Source organism: Orbicella faveolata, unplaced genomic scaffold (assembly GCF_042242905.1).
Source record: "Orbicella faveolata isolate gen_17 unplaced genomic scaffold, um_ofav_v1 contig_37, whole genome shotgun sequence".
Classification (NCBI taxonomy): Eukaryota; Metazoa; Cnidaria; class Anthozoa; order Scleractinia; family Merulinidae; genus Orbicella; species Orbicella faveolata.
Window position 1 is genome coordinate 1,266,130 of NW_028301566.1, and position 21,371 is coordinate 1,287,500.

At 38.4% G+C, this 21,371-nt stretch overlaps 1 protein-coding gene across 2 annotated transcripts; it reads left to right on the forward strand.

Annotated features, from left to right (window-relative positions):
* Positions 1-4,733: 4,733 nt before the first annotated feature.
* Positions 4,734-20,392, forward strand: LOC110057761 (dual specificity mitogen-activated protein kinase kinase 7-like). 2 transcript variants are annotated; one of them, XM_089275660.1, is made up of 12 exons: positions 4,734-4,965; positions 8,293-8,380; positions 10,497-10,563; positions 12,359-12,472; positions 13,456-13,575; positions 14,589-14,696; positions 15,214-15,265; positions 16,892-17,019; positions 17,852-17,932; positions 18,079-18,218; positions 18,298-18,343; positions 18,561-20,392. In XM_089275660.1, exons 1-12 carry the CDS (start codon positions 4,797-4,799, stop codon positions 18,660-18,662), a joined length of 1,215 nt encoding a protein of 404 aa, XP_089131786.1. In that variant the 5' UTR covers positions 4,734-4,796; the 3' UTR covers positions 18,663-20,392. The 2 variants fall into 2 exon arrangements, with proteins under 2 accessions (XP_089131786.1, XP_089131787.1); XM_089275661.1 differs by having other exon boundaries at positions 10,500-10,563.
* The last annotated feature ends 979 nt before the right edge of the window (positions 20,393-21,371 follow it).

The window sequence follows — 21,371 nt, forward strand, 5'->3', positions numbered from 1 at the left end:
TTGAATAAGTTCACCCAAAGGTATGTTTTGGCGAAATAAAAGAAAAATCGATTTTTCGTGACTGTCTTCCGATTCTCGACACTCTCAGAAAATCACTCTTAAATTCCAGAATTACAGCACGTCATTTGGCGATACTACACAATTTCAAATAAAAGTTACAAATTCATGCAAGTTGGCCTGTGACAAATATATAAGAAAACCCACCTTAATGTGGCCACCTACAGGGACATGTTAATAGGAACTTTTCTTTAAATAAAATCGACAATTTTGTATCATTTTTAATAGGAGCGTATTAAAAGGAACGTTTCTTCAAATTGAAAAAAACTCGACCAACACACTGAGATAATGGTTACAGCAGACTAACCGTAGCAATGTGTCATGAAGTTGGCTGAAACAGGTTACAGTATCTGACTAACTTTCCTGCTGACCGCTTACAACACGGTCTTGGAAGGACGAGCCCACCCGCGTGGCAGCAGCATAGATTTAAACAGGAACGAAGAACTTCTGAAATTTGATGTTTAAAAAACTGTTTTTAACGAATTTACGTCTTTCGTTTTGTAAAGAGCTCAGTCGTACCAACTTCATATAACATTTTGTGCTGCCCGAAAGTAACGGGCCCTAAAGGCTGCTAATTCCGAAAGTAACGAGGGTCGTTACTTTTGAAAGTTTACGGTATATCTGTTGAGACGCAACTCAATTTAATTATATCAGTCATGAAAGTTAATACGGCCAAATTTTCATGGCCCATTGGTGACCGGATTCCACTGTAATTCCCTTAATTTTTTGTCATTTCTAATTATATTTGATGTCTTCGAATTGTTTCCTTGTAAATAGTGAGGGTTTAATACCGGTCAAAACAACAGAAACAGCTCTTAGGGGTCGCTTAAAATGGAATTCGACTTCACAGTTATCAAGGGAAGCGATTTCCGAGTTTCAATAAAGTTTATCTATGTATGTTAGTACAAGTGACTGCCTAATAGAGGGTGACCTCTTACTACAGGTTTGACTGTATGCCTTTTTATGTCCTAGTGGACGTCGTCATTTTGGTATAATTTTGTCATTGTTTTAATGATGATTCGGCGGCGTCGTTGTTTAAATTTCTTTCGCGATATGTCCGGAAGAGAAAATTGATTTTTGTTTTGTAATTAACCACCTACAACCTCGTTCCCAGGGTCCTCTCTCTTGTACTCTCTCGAGGGAAGAATAAAGAGAACCCTGGGAGCGAGGGTTAATGAAGGTGAATGAAGGTGTATGAAGGTGAATGGAGGTGTATGAAGGTGAATGAAGGTGTATGAAGGTGGATGAAGGTTTATGAAGGTGAATAAAGGTCAATGAAGGTTTATGAAGGTGAATAGAGGTGTATGAAGGTGAATAAAGGTGTATGAAGGTGAATGGAGGTGTATAAAGGTGAATGAAGGTGTATGAAGGTGGATGAAGGTGGATGAAGGTGTATGAAGGTGAATGAAGGTTTATGAAGGTGAATAGAGGTGTATGAAGGTGAATGAAGGTGTATGAAGGTGAAAGGAGGTGTATGAAGGTGAATGAAGGTGTATGAAGGTGAATGAAGATGTATGAAGGTGAATGGCGGTGTATGAAGGTGAATGAAGGTGTATGAAGGTGGATGAAGGTGTATGAAGGTGAATGAAGATGTATGAAGGTGAATAGAGGTGTATGAAGATGAATGGCGGTGTATGAAGGTGAATGAAGGTGCATGAAGGTGAATAAAGGTGAATGAATGTTTATGAAGGTGGATGAAGGTAATAAAAGGTGTATGAAGGTATATGCGCATAGAAGGAATGAAGTTGTATGAAGATAGATGAAGGTAGATGAAGGTGAATCAAGGTGTGTGAAGGTCTATGAAGGTGAATGGAGGTGTAGAATGAAAGTGAATGGAAGTGAATGAAGGCGAATGAAGGTGCATAATGGTGTATGAAGGTGAATGGTGGTGGATGAAGGTGGATAAAGGTGTATGAAGGTGAATGAAGGTGTAAGAAGGTGGATAGAGGTGCATGAAGGTGAATGAAGGTGTATGAAGGTGGATGGAGTTATATGAAGGTGAATAAAGGTGTATGAAGGTGGATGAAGGTGAGTGAAGGTATATGAAGGTGGATGAAGGTGAATGAAGGTGGATGAAAGTAATAAAAGGTGTATGAAGGTATATGAGAGGGAATGAAGGCGTATGGAGGTGGATGAAGGTGAATCAAGGTGTATGAAGGTATGTGAAGGTGACTGGAGGTGAATGAAGGCGAATGGAGGTTTATGATGGTGCATGAAGGCGTATGAAGGTGAATGATGGTGAATGAAGGTATATAAAGGTCTGAAGGTGAATGAAGGTGATGAAGGTGAATGGAGGTGTATGAAGGTGAATGAAGGTGATGAAGGTGGATAGAGGTGTGTGAAGGTGAATAAAGGTGGATGAGGTGTATGAAGGTGTATGAAGGTGAATCAAGGTGTATGAAGGTGAATCAAGGTTTATGAAGGTGAATAAAGGTGAATAAAGGTGAATAAGGTGGATGAAGGTCTATGAATGTGTATGAAGGCCTATGAAGGTGGATGAAGGTGAATGAAGGTCTATCAAGGTGGATTAAGGTCTATGAAGGTGAATGAAGGTTGATGAAGGTCTATGAAGGTCTGTGAAGGAGGATGAAGGTAAATGAAGGTAAGTGAAGGTCAATGACGGTCAATGAAGGTCTATGAAGGTGGGTGAAGGTGTATGAATGTGAATGAAGGTGTATGAAACAAAGTGTACGAAGGTCTATGAAGGTCTATGAAGGTAAATGAAGGTGAATGAAGGTGAATGAAGGTGAATGAAGGTGAATGAAGGTGAATGAAGGTGAATGAAAGTGTATGAAGGTGAATGAAGGTGAATGAAGGTAGATGATGGTGAATGATGGTGTATCAAGGTGTACGAAGTTCTATGAAGGTGTATGAAGGTGATGAAGGTGAATGAAGGTGTATGAGGGTGTATGAAGGTGTATGAAGGTGGATGAAGGTGAATGAAGGTGTACGTAGGTGTACGAAGGTGTATGAAGGTGAATTGAGAAGTATGAATGTGGATGAAGGTGAATTAAGGTGCATGTAAGGTGTATGAAGGTGAATTAAAGCGTATCAAGGTCGATGAAGGTGTACCAAGGTGCATGAAGGTCTTTGAACGAGTATATCAGTGAATGAAGGTGTATAGACGAACATGAAAGGCGGTGAAAGTATATGATGTAAGCAAGTATGTCAGCATATATAGTTTTGGTCAGCGGTTTATTATCTAAAGGCTCGGAGCCATTCCTAGTACCCAGTTCTCCCGCAGATATTGTTACATATCCAACAAGTGCGAGTGGAAAAAATGTTTTGGTAAACACGCCCCCATAATATAGAAAACTAAACTAAGGGACCGGTCGTTATCTATCGCCCGCAAAAGAGGGGGAAGGGGGGGGGGGGAGGGGGAAGGGGCTCGGAGGATTTTCGGCTGAAGACAGTAACATTTAGCTGATCTCCCTTTAAATGTTATTTCATTAAAGTGATCCCCCTCATAACTATTGATATGTTTTGTGATCGTATCCTTCATGTCTTCGCACACATATACACCTTTCGATAACGTTCATATGGCAGTAATATGTCTAACTATGATATGTACTTACAGTCAGAAGCATAGCACCTAGCTAGGTGATATGCTTCTGTTACAGTATTATGAAGCCACCGTGGTGCAGTCTAATGCTCCGTGTCTTTTGCTAGTCTGGATCCTGATATCTGATGTCTGTTGAAAATGAAGCCACCATGGTGCAGTCTCTTGATCCGTGTCTTTTGCTAGTCTGGATCCCGATATCTGATGTCAGTTGACATACCAAAAATCTAACCATCCCAAGTGCTTGCCCTCTTCTGAGCTCTCAGTTGTGACAGATCCCCCCTTCTGTTATCCTAAAAATCAATGATCCCCCAATCAATATCCTAGGTGAAAACTTAGTCATCAAAGGCTATTCGTATCTCGAACATCGACTGAGGAATTCTGAGAATAAATTGGCTCTTCCACAGCCTCACACCAATTATTTAAAAAGACGTTTTTCCTACAGGGGTTCTATTTAATGGAACCGGCAACCTTTCTTTTGAACTCGGATCTACAGTTTCTTTATAAACTGCGTCATTACAGCTTTGGATAAGACATGGCATTCTTGAAAAGCAGCTTTAGTGATATCATAGGTTTTTGTTAATTATTAGTTAGTTTAGCTACACTATAGGCAGACTTAAATATTCTACGTGCTGAAGGAATTTTTTACCGTGTATAAATCAAGTTATCAATCAATCAAATTAGCGCCCGGGGCGCTTATTCCAAATTTAGGAGAAGACCGTGGGCACTTATTCGAGGGAGTCGCTGAATCGAGGGGAGCGCTTATAAAATTTTTTCCCAAATCGTGGTCAGATATGATCTTTTTTTTTTGTAATATATGTATGTGTCATTCCTTAGAAGTCTCAGAAGGATCCTGTCTCTCTTGAAGAACTACGTAATAACCCTTTTAGCCGTTGGGCTTTATGACCCTTTACTGGACCTTTACATTAGGCAATGAATCAGCAGGTCTTCACTACTGTCCCTTGCGACGGTCAGTGTGTGCCGTGCTTGAATGAGTCGATAATTACTTGCTTGTGATTGAACACTTAACTATACATCCTTTGTTGTCTCAGTACTCTTCCATAAACCATGGGGAGGGGAGGGGGCGCTTATGTTGCAAAGAAGGCTGGGATTGATTCCTTCAAACTTTAATACGCATGACTGAAAATTTTTGTCAGGACACAAACTGTAAATATGGGGGATGGCGACAGCTTTACAGGCTAAAATTGAAAGTTTGGGAGTAAAATTACGAGAGGAAAACAAATCAAAGGAGTGCGAATTGCTGGAAAAAGATAGTGGGAAGTCCACCTGCCCGAAAAAGCCACTTCTAAATCTAGATTTGACGACGAGTACCCGTCAACACAGACCAGGTGAATAGATTGAAGTTGTATGTTCCACCATGTACTCTTTAGTTTAGAACCTGACATGTACAGGTTTTCCTCTGGTACCAAGTTTCTATCAGTAGAATTTCTAGTGTATTGATCTTTCGCGTACGCTGCGTTTCTTTTGTTATCAGCTTAGCGATGAATTGAATCAACTTGTGTGCAAGTCACTCATTCTTACAGTGGAAGACATTATGCGATACGAATTTTGGTCAGTTGTTGATTTCATTGTCGGTGAAATTTGTGATAAATGTTATTTTCTTGGATACGAGAGTTTGGATGTCAGTGGTGTTTAGTAAGTGTACATGGAGCGAAGAGGACATATTTTGGTGGTCAAAGATATTTGTCTCCAAAGAAATTGCTGGGCTCTGTCGGCGGGCAATTGAAACACTAAAACTATTCATCAACTTTGCCAATCAATCAGAGTAGCAACTAAATTTGGGCTTCATATCGCTGTATCAAATCGTTCTTTACAAGTATTGAACACAATAAAAACAAACAAAAGAATCAGAATATTTAACACCAGAGTTACGTTTGCTTCCCCTCTTCAAGGGAACAAAAAACTTTATTTTCTTTTATTTGACAAAATTTAAGTCGGTCATTTTATGCAATGTTTACAAAAGAAAAGTATTGGAAATCTCAGAAAGCGGCTGAGTTATTTAGCAAAAACGTATTTTCAAATAAAGTTAATAAACCAGGCAGGTGCCATAATCTTGTAAATGGATGAAATCACCGGGGGAATTTCTGCGGCAAATGCTCATCTTGGAACTTGCATTTCATATTATTTGGTATTGTTTACATCATGCATTTGACAAATTTGTAAATAGAAGCCCTTCGCACTTGCTTTCAAGTGGAAAATTCAAAACAAAAAACCAAGGACCAAGGAACAGAAACAAACAAGCCCAAAGAAGAAAGAAAGGACAAATTTCTGTGTAGGAACGAGGACAAAAACACCTTTCTACTTAAGCGGTCTGTAATTTGATTCGCTATCGTGCTTATCAGTACATTTGCTGGCTTTATTTGTCTTGCCATGGGTTGTTCTTTTGCCTTTGGCTTCTTTGCCCCTTTTAATGTCTTTCTCTTTAATGCAACAACGAGATAAAAATGAGTTGCAATGTGATACTTTTCCTGGGAAATCATGATCTATTGTCGTTGATGCTAGGAGGTCCTGTTCCATTGGTTTGCGGTTTCATAAGGCGAGATAATCTCCTGGTGTGGCGCGAGTTGTTTACGAACCATTATGAGCTAAAATGTCGCATTTGATTTTGGAAGGAATATCCACTCTAATTGAATTTTTAGGGTATGCAGATTTGATGGATTTTGGTGAAATTTCACCAGAACATTCCAGGGATAATGGCAAATGAAAGTGTGATGGGAAATGTTGATATTGAACATATTTTGCTTGTGGCGTCCATTTATGCAACATGTGTCACACATTTTTAGCTACTCCAACTATAGATGCGGATATCTAGACAAGCAATCAGAAAATCGAAAAAGCCTGACAAACTTTTGTTGATCGATGCCTTGTGACTAAGGCTGTGCAGTCATTTTGCTGGCGTTGCGGCATCCAATACCAGATAAATTAAATAGAAGAATCCTCTGCTGTTTAATGCCTAATACTGGCTCCTGACACCAGAAAAACTCGCCTAGATTGTATTTTTATCATAAACTACATTTATTAAGCTTTCTTCTGATATATACATGTACACCACTGTAGGTGTTAGGGTTTTATTGAAACTGGCATGCGCACTAATTTTTCTCAAATGGCACCAGCGAAGGTTGAAAGTAACCTTAACCTTACATATTTACTGTTAAGTTGCTTTGTTTAGTATCCTCTTTATCCAATTGCTTGTTGTTTGCTTCATTTTGAAAAAGTGAGGCAAACAACAGTTTTACCTCTGTTCACAAAGATTCTTGATTTTTTTGAACATTAGAGGTGTTTGTCTCATAGTATTTATATGTCAGTAGTCATAGTTTTGTCAATGTTTTCATAGTTTGCTCATTTGTTATCTACTTATGAAAACTAGTGTGAACTTTGCCAATTATTTTAGCTAGCTTTAAAGCTGTAGAATTCATAGCCTGTGAACACAACAAATTTTTGGATTTTGTTTCATGCCCTCAAATAATACCATCTATGAAAACAACTCCACAAGTACTATGTAATTTTGGTGATGTCAATCCTTTTGTCTTCTCGTTGACCAATTACATTATATTTTAGAATTGGTCAGATTCTCCATCTTGTCGGAAGCCACGAGTATTCAATTTATTGATGAACAACTGATGCTCTGAGTACTTTTGCTTTTTATGTTAAGCCAATTTTTTGGTTTGAAAGTCTAAGATTAGACTATATTTGGGGAAAAGTTTGGAGTTCAAAGCTCAAAATTTATGAACAAAGAATTAAGTCCCTGGTTTCCTTGAATGAAACCATTGTTGTGAAGACAAGTAGGTTTGAGTTTTGTGGAGAACACGGTGTTGTCAGCCTGGTCCCTCACAGCTGAAGTAGCTGTAGTACAATGTAGTAGCTTGCCCTAACATATCTTAAGGTCCCTAATGTTAACACACAATGCAGTGACCTGTGTACATGTACATTGTTGTTAACTGTATTAAGGCCTGGAGAGGAGTTGAGTGAAGTGGTTTTTTAAAGTTAAATAGCTGTCTTAGTGAGATTTTGGATTTTACAGACTGAGATTTTATTCAAAAATATTTTTTAGTGTTTGTATTTATATATATATATATATATATAATAAACAATGGTAGCAAGACTTCAATTCATCGTTTTATTGCGACAACGCTGTTTCGTATGGTCAAAGGATGACCACACTCATCAGGCAATTATTCTGTTCAAGTTCAAGAAGTTTATATATATATATTTTTGATGTTACTGAAAAATGTTTGAACTTGAAGATGATCCAAAATGGACATTTTATAAAGGTGACATCATGTAGGCATGATATGACATCATGATTGACAGTCATGTGATCATCACTAAAACACTTTTGATTTGTTTACGTCTCTTGTAAGTTTGATTACTACTGAGCCAATTGATACATTTTGAGATACATTGTAAAGCACTCTTGATATGTTGAAAAAAGTGCTATATAAATTTATTATTATATAACTGTATTTCTTATTTATTTGCATAGGCTGGGCAAAGGACCCCCACCTTCCAGGTCCACGAATAGAAAAAGCTCAGGCTAAATAGGGTTAAAGTAAAGTGTAGTAGACACCTAGAAAAAAAGACAACATTTGGGTGGGAATTCAACATACATATCTTGTATTCGTGTATCATAGCCTTTCCTTGTTTGCTCTATGCAGAAAATTTATGTGTCCCCTCACAACCAAGGCCAGGACGACAGCGCCACTTGCCTAGAGATGCTGGGAATCACAGTCGGGAAGATGACAGGTCAGCGAAATAGGACATTTACATGTACTGTGTTTTTATTTTGGAAAATCTGTAGACCTACATTATGTTTATTGAGAGTATAACTATGAAGGTAATGGAAAAAGTGTGACCTTCACTGGTCATGCTGCAGTTATGAATTGAAATGTTGCTATCTCCATACTGAAAAAGAAAGTTGTGTCTGATATTTTGTAGTTGGGCTACATGTATTTGATTACATACATACATACATACATACATACTTTATTGACTTTCCCTTTAGAGGCTTTTCAAAGACAATACAATAATAAATTAAAACTACTTAAAAACTCTAAGATTCATTAAGATTAATTAACTAGAATTAGGAATCTATAAAATCCTTAATAAGTTTACGTTTAAGATAAAACTTAAAAGCAGATACTTTCTCGAGAGTTTTTAGAGAGCTATCCATGGAGTTCCAGATACTGACTGTTCTGTAGTAGAACGCTCTCTGACCACTGGCAGACTTAAAAAGAGGAATGTTCAGCATTTGTGAACTTCTTGTGGCACGTCCGCTTATTTCTCCTCTCTTACTGAACTGGGAAGACAGATACTCCGGCACGCGAGATGTTAGACATTTGTAGGCCATGATAGCGCTCCTGAAATATAACTGAGTCGCGACTGGTAGCCATTTAAGCTCTTTTAAAACTGGTGTGATGTGATCATATTTGTGTGTACTGGTCGCAATTCGAGCGGCAAAGTTCTGAATACCTTGTAATTTATTTATATTACTTTTTGATGTATTCGCCCACACGTTCGAACAATAAAAAAGTTTACTAAAAACTAAAGTATTTATAATAGTTAGTAGGGTGCGTTTGTCAAAAACATGCTTTGTGCGGCTTATTTGACCGAGACAAGACATACAGGAGGAGACAGTTTTGGTAATGTGTTCGTCATAGGTCAGGTTCTTGTCCAAGATCACCCCAAGATCTTTAGCGGTGTGCTCCGGTACGAGTTCTCTTCCCATGAAGGTGAGGCTGGGAGTGTCCAGTCTGGAATGCATTTGCCTGCTGCCAAACACCATGAGTTTAGTTTTGCTTGGGTTCAACAATAAATGGTTGTTGGAACACCATTGGCCTATTCTATGCAAATCAACTCTTAAGTCAGCAAAGGCGTTTACAGTATCTTTCATTTTGAAGGATATAACTAGCTTAGTGTCGTCCACATAGCTCTGGACGCTGCAATTCTGTGGTGCTGAAGAAAGATCATTTGTGTAAATGCTAAATAAAAGTGGTCCCAGTATACTTCCCTGCGGAACGCCACAGACTATGGGCAAGGGCTCTGATAATGTTGAATGGATTCGAACCACTTGTCGTCTATCATTAAGGTAGCTACCAAACCACTGGATAACTGGGTCTGAGGCGCCTACATCTCGCAACTTCAAAATTAGGGTTTCGTGGTTGACGCTGTCGAATGCCTTACTCATGTCTAAGAGCACTACCGAAGTCAACATCTTCTGGTCTATCGCTTTAAGAATAGTGTCGGTTGTTTCTATGACAGATGTTTCGGTTGAGTGCCATTGTTTGTTGCCGCTTTGGGTCTTTGTTAACCTGTCGTTTAAATGCAAGTAAGAAGTGAATTGATTATGTACGACCTTTTCACACACTTTTGATAAAACTGGTAGAAGAGAAATTGGTCTGTTGTTATTTGCCAGTTCGTGGTTTCCACCTTTATGGAGAGGTGTCACTTCAGCTAGTTTCCAAGCTGTAGGAAATTTGCATGTTTCAATAGAAGTGTTGATAATAGACGTAATTACTGGAAGAATCGGGTTTAGGCAGTCCTTCAAAACACGAACAGAAATCTTGTCGATCCCTGGGGCTTTGTTTGATGGCATTGATGATATTATGCGTTCAATCTCGCCACTGCTTACGGTATTCGAATGAAACTGCTCACATGAAGGATATTGTCTTGGGACAAAATAATTTCGGTTGAGTGTTTCGGTTGATTCTGTTCTTCACTGGTGCCTCTGTCTATTGGGTTCCTACCGTAAGCTTGAATGCACTGATCACAGTACAGCTATCCATTGTGTTTCATTCAGGTTTGTTAATAGGTGAGACCTGTGGGATTAACTGGACTTTAACTATACTGCATTTTGTTTCAGCAGCAGAATTGAAACAAAGCTTCAAGAAATCACAACACAGACTGGGATTCTAAAGTTACAAGATAAAGTTAGTAATTGCCCTTGTTCTTAATTGTCACTAGCCAAGTAACTGTGATATAATAATTGTAGTAATAATAATTATAGTACTGATAGCACCTTATCTAATACTCCATTTTTGGCACTTCACTCCCTAATTTCTCAGTGTGTACTCCACAAAATGTATCACAAGTATCAGTTGTGGATCTAGGATCATCAATGTGTAAACAGTAATTAACGAAGGCCACCCTAATGAACTTAGTGTTAGCTGTGTTGGTGTCACCCTCTTTAAATATTGTTATTATCTTTAGGATAAATGGTGATTGATTTCCAAAACAATGAGTGTCAAAGGTGCAAAAGTCTAGAGGGGTCCAAGGCCATGCTCCCTCAGGAAATGTATTGGATTTTAACTCCCTAAAAAAGAACCTTAATTCTTTAAGCCTGTGGCCAATCTAAAAACATATGATGATAGGGCATACTCTGTAGCAGCACTGAAACTGTGGAAGAAATTACCATTAAATACTAGCAGTAATCAAAAATTATAAGAGTACATTTGATGCCTTCACTTTAATACAAATGTACTGTATGTTGAATGATTTCACTGGCTGATTTTTCACTCCTGTCTATTGCTACAATCAACATTGTTACATATATACCAAAGTTTTACAGGCTAAATATAACAGGCAAAGTCCAGTATTTTCCTGTGTTTATGGTTAGCAAGTAAAGATCCCCTCTATAAAATTATGATTTGTTGATACTGATTGTTGCATTACAGCACCATTTTACCCAGACTCACAAGTTTAGTCTAACTAAAATATTTACATACATGTAGACAAACTCTGTGAGACAATTTGATGGTCCAGAATGATTGAATGATCACAAAACCAAACCATCTTAGATGCACATGCCCTGTGCATTTGGTCATTTGTTTTCACCCCCTGCCATGGACAATGAATGGAGTATTGCACTCTATAAATGAATTTTAATGTAATGTTATCTAATATAAAATCTCCTTTCCTGGGTTTCGGAGTCATTTTGAAGAATCTTCAACCAATTTCTGTAGAATTCTTGAACTGGAAGCAAGCCTAGTAGTACATGTAGGTCAACAACTGCAGCAAAAAGATAAGAACAGGAAAAAAATTGAAAAACCAAAAAGCCTAAAGACATAGAACACTTAGGTTCAAAATTTTGATTTCTGTGCATGCCTCTAGAAAAATGCCATAAAGCATGATGCTAGTGGATAAAAATGTCCAAAGTGTCCAAAAAATGCATTTTTTCCAAAACTCTCCAGGTGTCAATGGGTTAATGAAAGTTGTGAACTGCAAGTCTGGCAAGTGATCATAAGTGAAACTTAGCCAAAGCAAACTTGTGTGGTATATTGCTTTGCTATTGTTCCTGCTTGTTTGCTTCACAGTAGGCTATTACTCATGTGTACAGTTCTTAAAACTCCTTGGGAGACAAGTTTTGCGTTCCTCATTACAAGAGTCTTGTCCCTCTTGAGACAAGGATCTTGAGAGGGTGGTGATTTTGATTGGTATTCATTGTTGCAGCTAAAATGCCACATTTGAACATTAAGAGAGCAAAGGTTAATCTCCTGTAACTATTCTTCAATACATACAAATCCTCTAGAATTTTCAAATGTTTGTAACACTCATCAAATCTCACACTTACGTGTACGTTGTAAAGGTTTCAACTGTAGATCTAACATTGGCAGTGAAGTGTTTTCCTTTGACAGGACTCATTTATATGAATTTACACAATGTATGCTTACATGTAGTTCTTAAGAAAACTTTATATGATGAGAATTTTGTGTGTGTTTTGATCAGAGCTTTGACTTTACTATTGATGACCTGGAGAGTGTTCAAGAAATTGGAAGTGGAACATGTGGTCAAGTGTGCAAGATGAAGCACAAGCAAACAGGACATGTGTTGGCAGTCAAGGCAAGTTTAACTCTAACCCCAAAAATGTTTTGGGCCTGACAAATTTCATCTTACTTTTAATTGTTGAAAATTTCTCTTCAAAGATTTTGGATTTTGATAAATGTCCTATTTTCTATGCCCAGTTGAGGTATACACTGTATCTCTACTTGACCACAAAAAAGGGATCTGGGGCAGAGCAAATATGTAAAATCAAATCTTTAATCTTTCTTTAATCATTATTTATACATGGTAAAAACATCAGGTAGAAAAAATTAGATAATAATGACTAAAAATCCGAATTCTAACACTATATTAACTTACATTAATATGCCACTTAAGAAAAATCCTGGTTTCCATGAATGCTGTGTTTAAAAATTATGGTAGAGAAGGCGTTTAAATCTGTCCAATGAACCAGACTCCCTAATGTTACAGGGTAAGCTGTTCCAAAGGGTAGCGCTGCTGTAACTAAAACTATTTTTCATGTAGTTAGTTCTTGGAAAGGGGACAACAAGTTTACCTACAGAGTCCCTCGGAGAATAGCTTGACTCATTTCGCTTTATAAATTTAGACTTGAGATATTCCAGAACAAGACCATTTAAATGGTCAGTGGTTGGAGCTGTCATAAGCTCCCTCTCGATAGAACAATTCCTGAAAGCAAATTCTTATGATCAGGCTCCCATGGTCATTTTGGTTGTTTTGAAATTGACAATTCAATTCACTGGCCAACAGTGCATTTTCCTGGATGGCCCCAAAGCTATGGAATGTCTTTCCTCATGAAACGTTAGATTTGAACTCTGGAGGTAATTTTTCAATCAAAACTGAAAACGTTTTTTTCATACAGAAGTTTTGATTTCTGTGGTGTGAAAATAGAGGTCTGCATTATTGTTCTTCAGCTCTTGTGTTGTACTGCTTGCTATATATACCATAACTCATATGACTTATGATGCTCAGATAAATTTGTGGACTGTAAATTTGAAACATGTACTTCAATTTGCACTGTGTAGAAAATGCGTCGAAGTCAAAACAAAGAAGAACAGAAAAGAATCCTTATGGATCTAGAAGTTGTGATGAAGTGTCATGGCTGTCCTTTTATTGTCAATTGTTTGGGATCATTCATATCCAGGGTGAGTTAATAACATTATAACTACATGTACATGTACTTGTATGACTTGTGATTTATGACACAGTCTGTTGCCATTGAGAATTGAAGGACAGTAGGTGTTGAAGACAACGTCCCCAGCATGCACTGTCATCACATTCTGTGGACGTTTCTTGGCCCAGTAAACAACAACGAAATAGAGTTGCTGCATTTATTGATACAGGGTATCCCACAGATAATGGCCAACAACTAGCCATCAATTGTAACGTCAACATGATTTGTAGTGTTTCAAACTTCTAGCCTCAAGAGCTTCGTGAAATCATCGTTCTCCTGTTCCTTAAGTGAAATGAACATCTCTGCAGTCATGCATTCTCGTGAAATCAACATTTTACTGTTTCTTAAGTGAAAAAACAAAACATCTCTGCGGTGGTGCATTGACGTGAAATCAACATTTTACTGTCTTTTCATGTGAAATCAACGTCTCTGAGCTTACTTGTTGATGTGACATTGACATTTCAGTGTTTTTTAAGTGAAAAAAGCATCTTTGAGGTAGTCCGAGGATGTGAAATCAACATCTCCAGGCTTCTGCATTGCATGAAATCAACATTTTACTGTTTTTTTTTTTGTGGAGCAGAAACTTGTTTTGAGTGTTTTCTGGCAATTCAGAGTGAAAAAAGCAAAATATAACCTAAAATTCAACATAAGGTAGATACTGTAGGTTAATTCTAAATCGGCAGGCTCTGTTGCAGTTGTGTCAGGTGAAAGTCGTGCCTAGCTGTGAGAGCAGGGAACCTGCCCTCTGCTGTCTGTCCTCTCTTCCCATTGCTGTTCTCTCAACTCCTCGCTCCTTTGGACGCATGCCTTCAGTGTCCTTCTCTAGTCACAAGGGTCTTCAGCCACTGTCTCCCAGCCTGCTGGATATTATATATGCTTTACATTGATCAGTAGAGAAGACTGAAGTATAATTCATTTACTTACAGCTGTAGAACTTTTTCTCAGATTGCCACATGTTATTTTCCTTCCATTATTTTTTTTCAGTCTGATGTTTACATTTGTATGGAGTTAATGACCACGTGTCTGGATAAGTTAATGAAAAAACTTCAAGGGCCAATTCCAGAAGATGTGCTGGGGAAAATTTCCGTGTCTGTAAGTACACCGTAATTCGCAAGACACATGTTTGTGATCCCTGTGTATGGAATGAACTGCACAGTAACCTGTCTTTTTTTTTATTTTCACACACACACACGAAAAAAACACTACTTACCATGCAATACTTACATTACCTACATTACCTACATTAAGATGGTTACTTGAAAATTTTTCAATTCCAATATACATGCTCATTTAGCAGCGTGCAAAGAATGTCCTGTCCAATGGCTTGGGACTACCGGATTTTCCAGTTTCTTGGGGCTGGTGATAATGACGTTTGGGCTACTACATCATAGGTAGAACTTGCCCAAAGGGGAAGCCCAAAAATTTTATTTTTTTTTGCACCCTACTTAGATGATTTATTCTAAGAAGTCAACATTTAAGCCACATGCTGACTTCTGTTTGTGTACTATGTGTGTAATAGTATACATTTACCTTGACCTAGTGCATGTAAGTAGATCCTTCAAATATTATAGCGTTCATTTGTACAGATAGTTTTTGCATGTTTGTTTAGATTGTCAAGGCTTTGAATTACCTAAAGGAAACACATGGAGTTATGCACAGAGGCAAGTCAACATTGCAGTTACTCTCATGACATAAGATAGCAGGATCAACTCATGTCTTGCCGATTTTAACAACCTGCATAATCAAATAAACTTTACTTACTTACTTACTAATTTATACTTCCGGATTTCGACATCACAGGTCAATAATACACAGCAAAACATGACATGCCTATTGTGTTATTGCTGTCTCTGTCAGATGTTTAGGAGATAAAATAATAATAATAATAATAATAATAATAATAATAATAATAATAATAATAATAATTATAACAATTTTTTTAGATCTTTTAAATAATAATAATTTTATTTACAAATCATCGAATAGTTACTAATTATTAAGGTACGAGCTATAATAATGATAATGATAATGATAATGACGTAATGATGGCGCGAGCAAAGAGAATTTACGAATTTACATTTTGATAATCAAAGTTAACAAGTTGTTTTCCTTTTTTTTCGTCGCGCTGTTTTCTAAAAGAAATAGAAAACATGTTCTCCGTGTTTCTATCGAGTTATAGAAAGACTCGTGAAAGTTTGGGAGAACTCGAAAAAGCTGTGCAAACACTCGCCTACGGCTCGTGTTCCCACAGCATTTCTTGCTCTCCCAAACTTCCACTCGTGTTTCAATAACTCAATAGAAACATGGTACATGTTTTCAATTTTTTAAATGTACAATATATTTTAAAAAAAACTTTAGATAAACAAAAAAAATTCAAATTACTCCAAGAAAACTTCTAACCTTTTTTTAAAAATAGATATTTCATCAGCATCTCTAGCTTGACATGGCAGTCTATTCCAGATGATTCAATTATAAAGGCTACCGTAAAATTCCGAAAGTAACGACCCCTCGAAAGAAGCGAGCACCCGAAAGTAACGTCAAACAATTGTGACCGCCAATAAATCCTGAAAGTAGCGAGCGTACCCTCACCCCCAATCCCGAAAATAGCGAGATCCAGGTTCAATAGTATACTCATTGCTCTAGTCAATAGTCAGGTGAAAGTTACCGTACAATCACTTGATTTAAGGTTTTTGCCACGAAACGTTGTGAAGTGTCAATTCGTGCTTCGTCAGCTCATGTTGCGCCGTGTTTTGAAACCCGTAGAATTTTCAGGAACGTTTCTTTAAGTAAACTTGTATCATTTTCAACAGGAGCGTATAGAAAGGAACGTTTCTTCAAATTTAAATTGAAAACTTGACCAACGCACTGAGATATTGTTAAAGCAGACTAACATAGCAGTGCGTCACGAAGTACAAACAGTTTGCGTCATCTGACTAGCTTTCCTGCCGACCACTGACAACACGGTCTAGGCACGAAGAGCCGACCCATGTGGCAGCAACATAGATTTAAACTGGATCTCATGCTTTAGGAACTGTTTTTACGAATTTCGTAAAAAGAGCTCAATCGTACCGACTTCCATAGAACGTTTTTTGCTCCTCGACGGTAACGACCCCCCAATAGTACCAACCCCAAAAGCTGCTCAATCCGAAAGTAAAGAGAGTCGTTACTTTTAGAACTTTTGGAAGTTTGGTATATTTAAAACTAGGAGATCCACAGAAGTTGTGAGCAAGGTCTTGAGATGTACATGCATCTAGTATTAATTCTGTTATTATTGCTGTCTCTGTCAGATGTTAAGCCATCCAATGTTTTGTTGGATCATAGTGGTTCTGTCAAACTCTGCGATTTTGGTATTAGTGGTCGTTTAGTGGATTCAAAAGCAAAGACAAGAAGTGCGGGATGTGCAGCTTATATGGCAGTGAGTCTGATAAGTCATTTAACAAATACATGGACACAGTCACGGTGATATGCTGTCTGTCTATACCTCTCACTAGCCGAGTGCGGGGTCCGAGTGTTTTCCTCTTCGATTTATGGCCCGCACGCTTGGCGCTTGGGCCATAAATCGAAGCGGAAAAAGGAAGATCCGTCACTTACAGTACGGACCGAGACCACGAGGTTAGTAAGATATTTGTTATATTTCTACGGGCGGTTGAAATCACGCGGAACGGCTTCAAACGACTAAGGTACAATAAAAGCAAAACGATTCAGTTCAAAATCCTTGCTAAGGATTCTCTAAATTGACCAATCACAGCCCGCGTAGTAACTGAGAGATGATAGAGACCTTTAGATCCACGGTTACCCAAACTTGTATCTGCGGCTTGAGGTTACGTGTTTCCCCGCATGTTTGCCGTTCGTCGTTCGGACGTCAATCGATTTAGTCTGGAGTAAATTGGAACGAATATATATCATCCTGTCATAGCTTTGGAAATTGCCAAAATAATGCTGATTTTGAAACAAAAATAGTATGTTTTCTAACGTGTAGCTTTCTAACGAAATAAAGCATCATAAAAGTCTTAAAACACACATTCATCTTAAGCCGCCGCCATATTGGATTTCCACGTAGGACATTGTCTTTCTACAAACAACAGCAAAAGGCTGTAGAAATTTATTGATTAACTTTTTAATTCTGGCATCTTGACTTATGGAAAATACCGGCTCTGGGGAATTTTTTTCGAACTTATGGTTTACACAATCAGTCATTGCACGTGTTTGCACTTCGCCATATTGATGGCTGTGCTATGTTTTTTCAGCCTGAGCGTATAGACCCACCAGATCCTATGAACCCAGACTATGATGTCAGAGCAGATGTGTGGAGCCTGGGAATAACTTTGGTGAGCTACAATTCTGTATCTTTTCCTGTGGGTATCTATTTAAACTCTAGTTGTGTATGGTGCACACCTATTTTCACCGAGAATTGTTACATGCTGTAGACAAAACATAGTCCATGATTCCTGACACGCCGCGTATTGTTTTGTAGGTTGAACTCGCTACTGGGGAGTTTCCCTACAGAAACTGCACAACAGAGTTTGAAGTTTTGTCTCGTGTCATGAACGAAGAGCCGCCGTTACTTCCCCGGCAGGGCTTTTCTATGAACTTCTACTCTTTTGTCAAGACGTGGTAAGTAAGTGTGTGATGGAACGAGTATTGCAGAAAACTTGCATAACTTGATATTCAAAACAGGATTTCTTTTTTTCAGTTTGATAAAAGACTACAGATATCGACCTAAATATAACAGCTTACTGGTAGGTTTCTTTTTGTTGTGACAATGTTGGTCCCTGCCCAAACGGCCGGGCTTGAACAGTGTTCTGTCATGACACTCAGGACAGACCGCTGACAGGATGTTGCTGCATGTGATGCTGCACGTTACCTCAACGGCTGGGGAGTTACAAATAACCATTCATTTTTTCTCTGCCGTCATTTTCTGCTATGGTTTAAAATAAATTTATTTCCTGGTTACAGAAACATCCTTTTATTCTTGGATTTGAAGACAAAGAGGTCAATCTAGCAGGATGGCTTGCAGCTGCGCTTGACGAGTCCAACTATCCCGGCACAGAAGTTTAACACATCTTAGTATTCATTATCACATGTATTTACGTTTTGTACAAGTAACGAGCTCAAAGTGTAGAGTTTTATGTGGTGATCAATTTGAAACGTTTCAATTAAGTTTGTAAGAGATGTAATTTATATCTCCTTCAGTGAACCTGGATGTAATGGTGCTGTGGTGATATTTGATTAACGCTATTAAAACTGTAAGGCCATAGAATTGTTTAAAAAAAGAAAACTAAAACCCTTTTATTTCCAAATTACTCGGCCTTCACAGAAACAGTAAGAAGTGAAATTAGTTGTAGAGACTACTCAAGGAGTCTTAAGGAACTACAGGAGCGGATTGTAGGGTATTTTACACAGCAGGCAAGCGTTTTCTGAGCGCATTTTAGGCGATAGGAACCTCAAGCAACGACGACCGCGACGCCGAGGACGACGCCTAGTAAAAAATTAATTCATATTTCCCAGTGAAATTCGCAATTGTGTAGATCTGATCACGTGCATAGCCATTGTTTAGCTCATTAAAGCTTTTGTTTGGTGACGTTTTGGCGCTGTCGTCGTTGTGGTTTGCTTAAGCTCCCTATTGTTGGGCCATGATGAATTTCTTTGAGAGGAAGTGGGCTTCAATATCGCTGGTGTCGTCTGCTTGATGTTTCGTCACAACACAATAGACCATTTTACAGTTGTCTGTTCAGTGACCTGGCCTTTGAATGGCAGCGAGGCTGCAGGTGACCTTGTTTTGATACAGACCTCACTGTTTTTGTTGTGTAAATCAAGTTGTTCTTATGCTAACTAGTTTGCATTTACATGAGAAAAGCAGTGAGGTCTGTATCAAAGCAAGGTCACCTCCAGCCTCGCTTACATTCTTAGGCCAGGTAACTAAGCACACAACTGTAAAATGGGCTATTATCATCATTACTAACATAATAGGCCCTTTGCAGCTGGGGTCACGTGACCAAATTTTTCCTAGAAAATTTTTATATTATGGACTATAACTTAAAGAATGCCGGAAATGGAAGAGTGCATCGAAAATACCAAAATGGCCAAGTTTGAGGTCCCTGGAATTAAAGAGTAAGTTTATACAACACTTTGAATTTTCAAAAAACTTAGAGGATTTATATGGAGAATGTTGCTGGAGAGCAAGGTCTTGCTCTCCAACAACTTTTTCGTTACAAATCTTCTTATCCTTTTAAAAATTCAGACCGTCATAAAATCTCATTCTTTAGTAATGGGGGCCTCAAACTTGGCCATTTTGATATTTTCGACTTGCTTTTTCCATTTCTGGCATTTGTTAAGTTATAGCCCATAATTTTATAAAAAATAGGTCAGGTGATGGCTTAGCTGCAATGGGCCTATTGTAAGCTTTTAAATATTGATGGGGCAATATTATACGCCGTTGTTTGGAACCTAAATATAATTTGTTTTGTTTAAAATAACTTTAATGCACCGCGAGTATAAAAAGAGTGATCTAAAGAGTTCCTCATGCATAAGAGTGAAGATACTCTGCCATAATTTAAGCACTGATTTGGTCAAACATGAAGAAAACTCTTCATTATAATGTCCCTTTCAATTGTAGAGATTCTTCCGTATAGGATACTCTGCCGTATCCAGTAGACTGATAATATTGAAAGTCTCTTGCATAACTTGGGCATAACATCTACAAACTGAATGTCTTAATTTTAACATCTGATGTTATTTATTTTGAGTATGAGAGCATTGTTTGAAATAAATCCAATATTATTTGTATATTTTACAGACTAGCTAGCCTTTCAATCGACCATCGTATTGATTATATATAAACAGACATTTGATGTGCAATAATAATGCATTGGTACAGTGATGGACAAAAGTCTTGGGTCAAATTTGCACTTTGAGGGCTTTTGCACACACGCCAGACAGTCACGCGTGTGGGTTCTCCTACTCCCTACATACAGCGTTATATACCCCGTTAACACAGCCACCTCGTACCCTGGGTGTCAGAGGTTTTTCTTGCGCGGTTTCCGGTGTCGGTTATGTCTCTATTGTGACCCGCGCTTCGCCGCTCGTGCCGTCCGCCGCGCGCGAGAAAAACCTTCTGGTACCCAGGGTAGCCAGCTCGTTAATACGGCCAGATTTTTGTGGTCCGTTGGTGAGCGGAGTATCGGGGTTCCCCTGTATTTGTTTCAGAAAACTTGTTCTCCTGGTGATACTCTTTTGTATAGAACAAAGTGGTCAACAAAAGCAACAGGCCGCGTTTGATAAATAAGTATTCCTCTGTCTCCTCCGCAGAGGCTCCCTATATGGGGAAATTGAATAATAATATTGGGTTTAGGAGGACGCGCGGGGAACGACGCGAATAGGGAAAGGGCGGGAGCCTCTGCCAGATAATGTATCCAAAATGGCGCCGGATTTCTGAGGAGAAAAGAGGAGAAGAGAGGCGTCTGTCATATTTCGTGCGGTTGGCTCGTTAGATTTGCGGTTCGGTGGTTATGCTCCTTTGGTGCACTGAAGTAGACAAATCTGCATTTTAGTACACGTGTACGGTCCGAATCGATGGTTTTAATAAAGTATTATAGATCATTTTCGCTTCTTTACAAAAAAAGAATACTAACCGATTGCAATCGAAGTCTGCCTAATTGCTCAATGACCTTTGCCGTTTCCTCGCCGTGGCAATCCTGAAAAGCTGCTTTGCATTTCCCACTGTCGACAGCAGCGAAGTATATATGAAATAATTCATATTTGAACTGC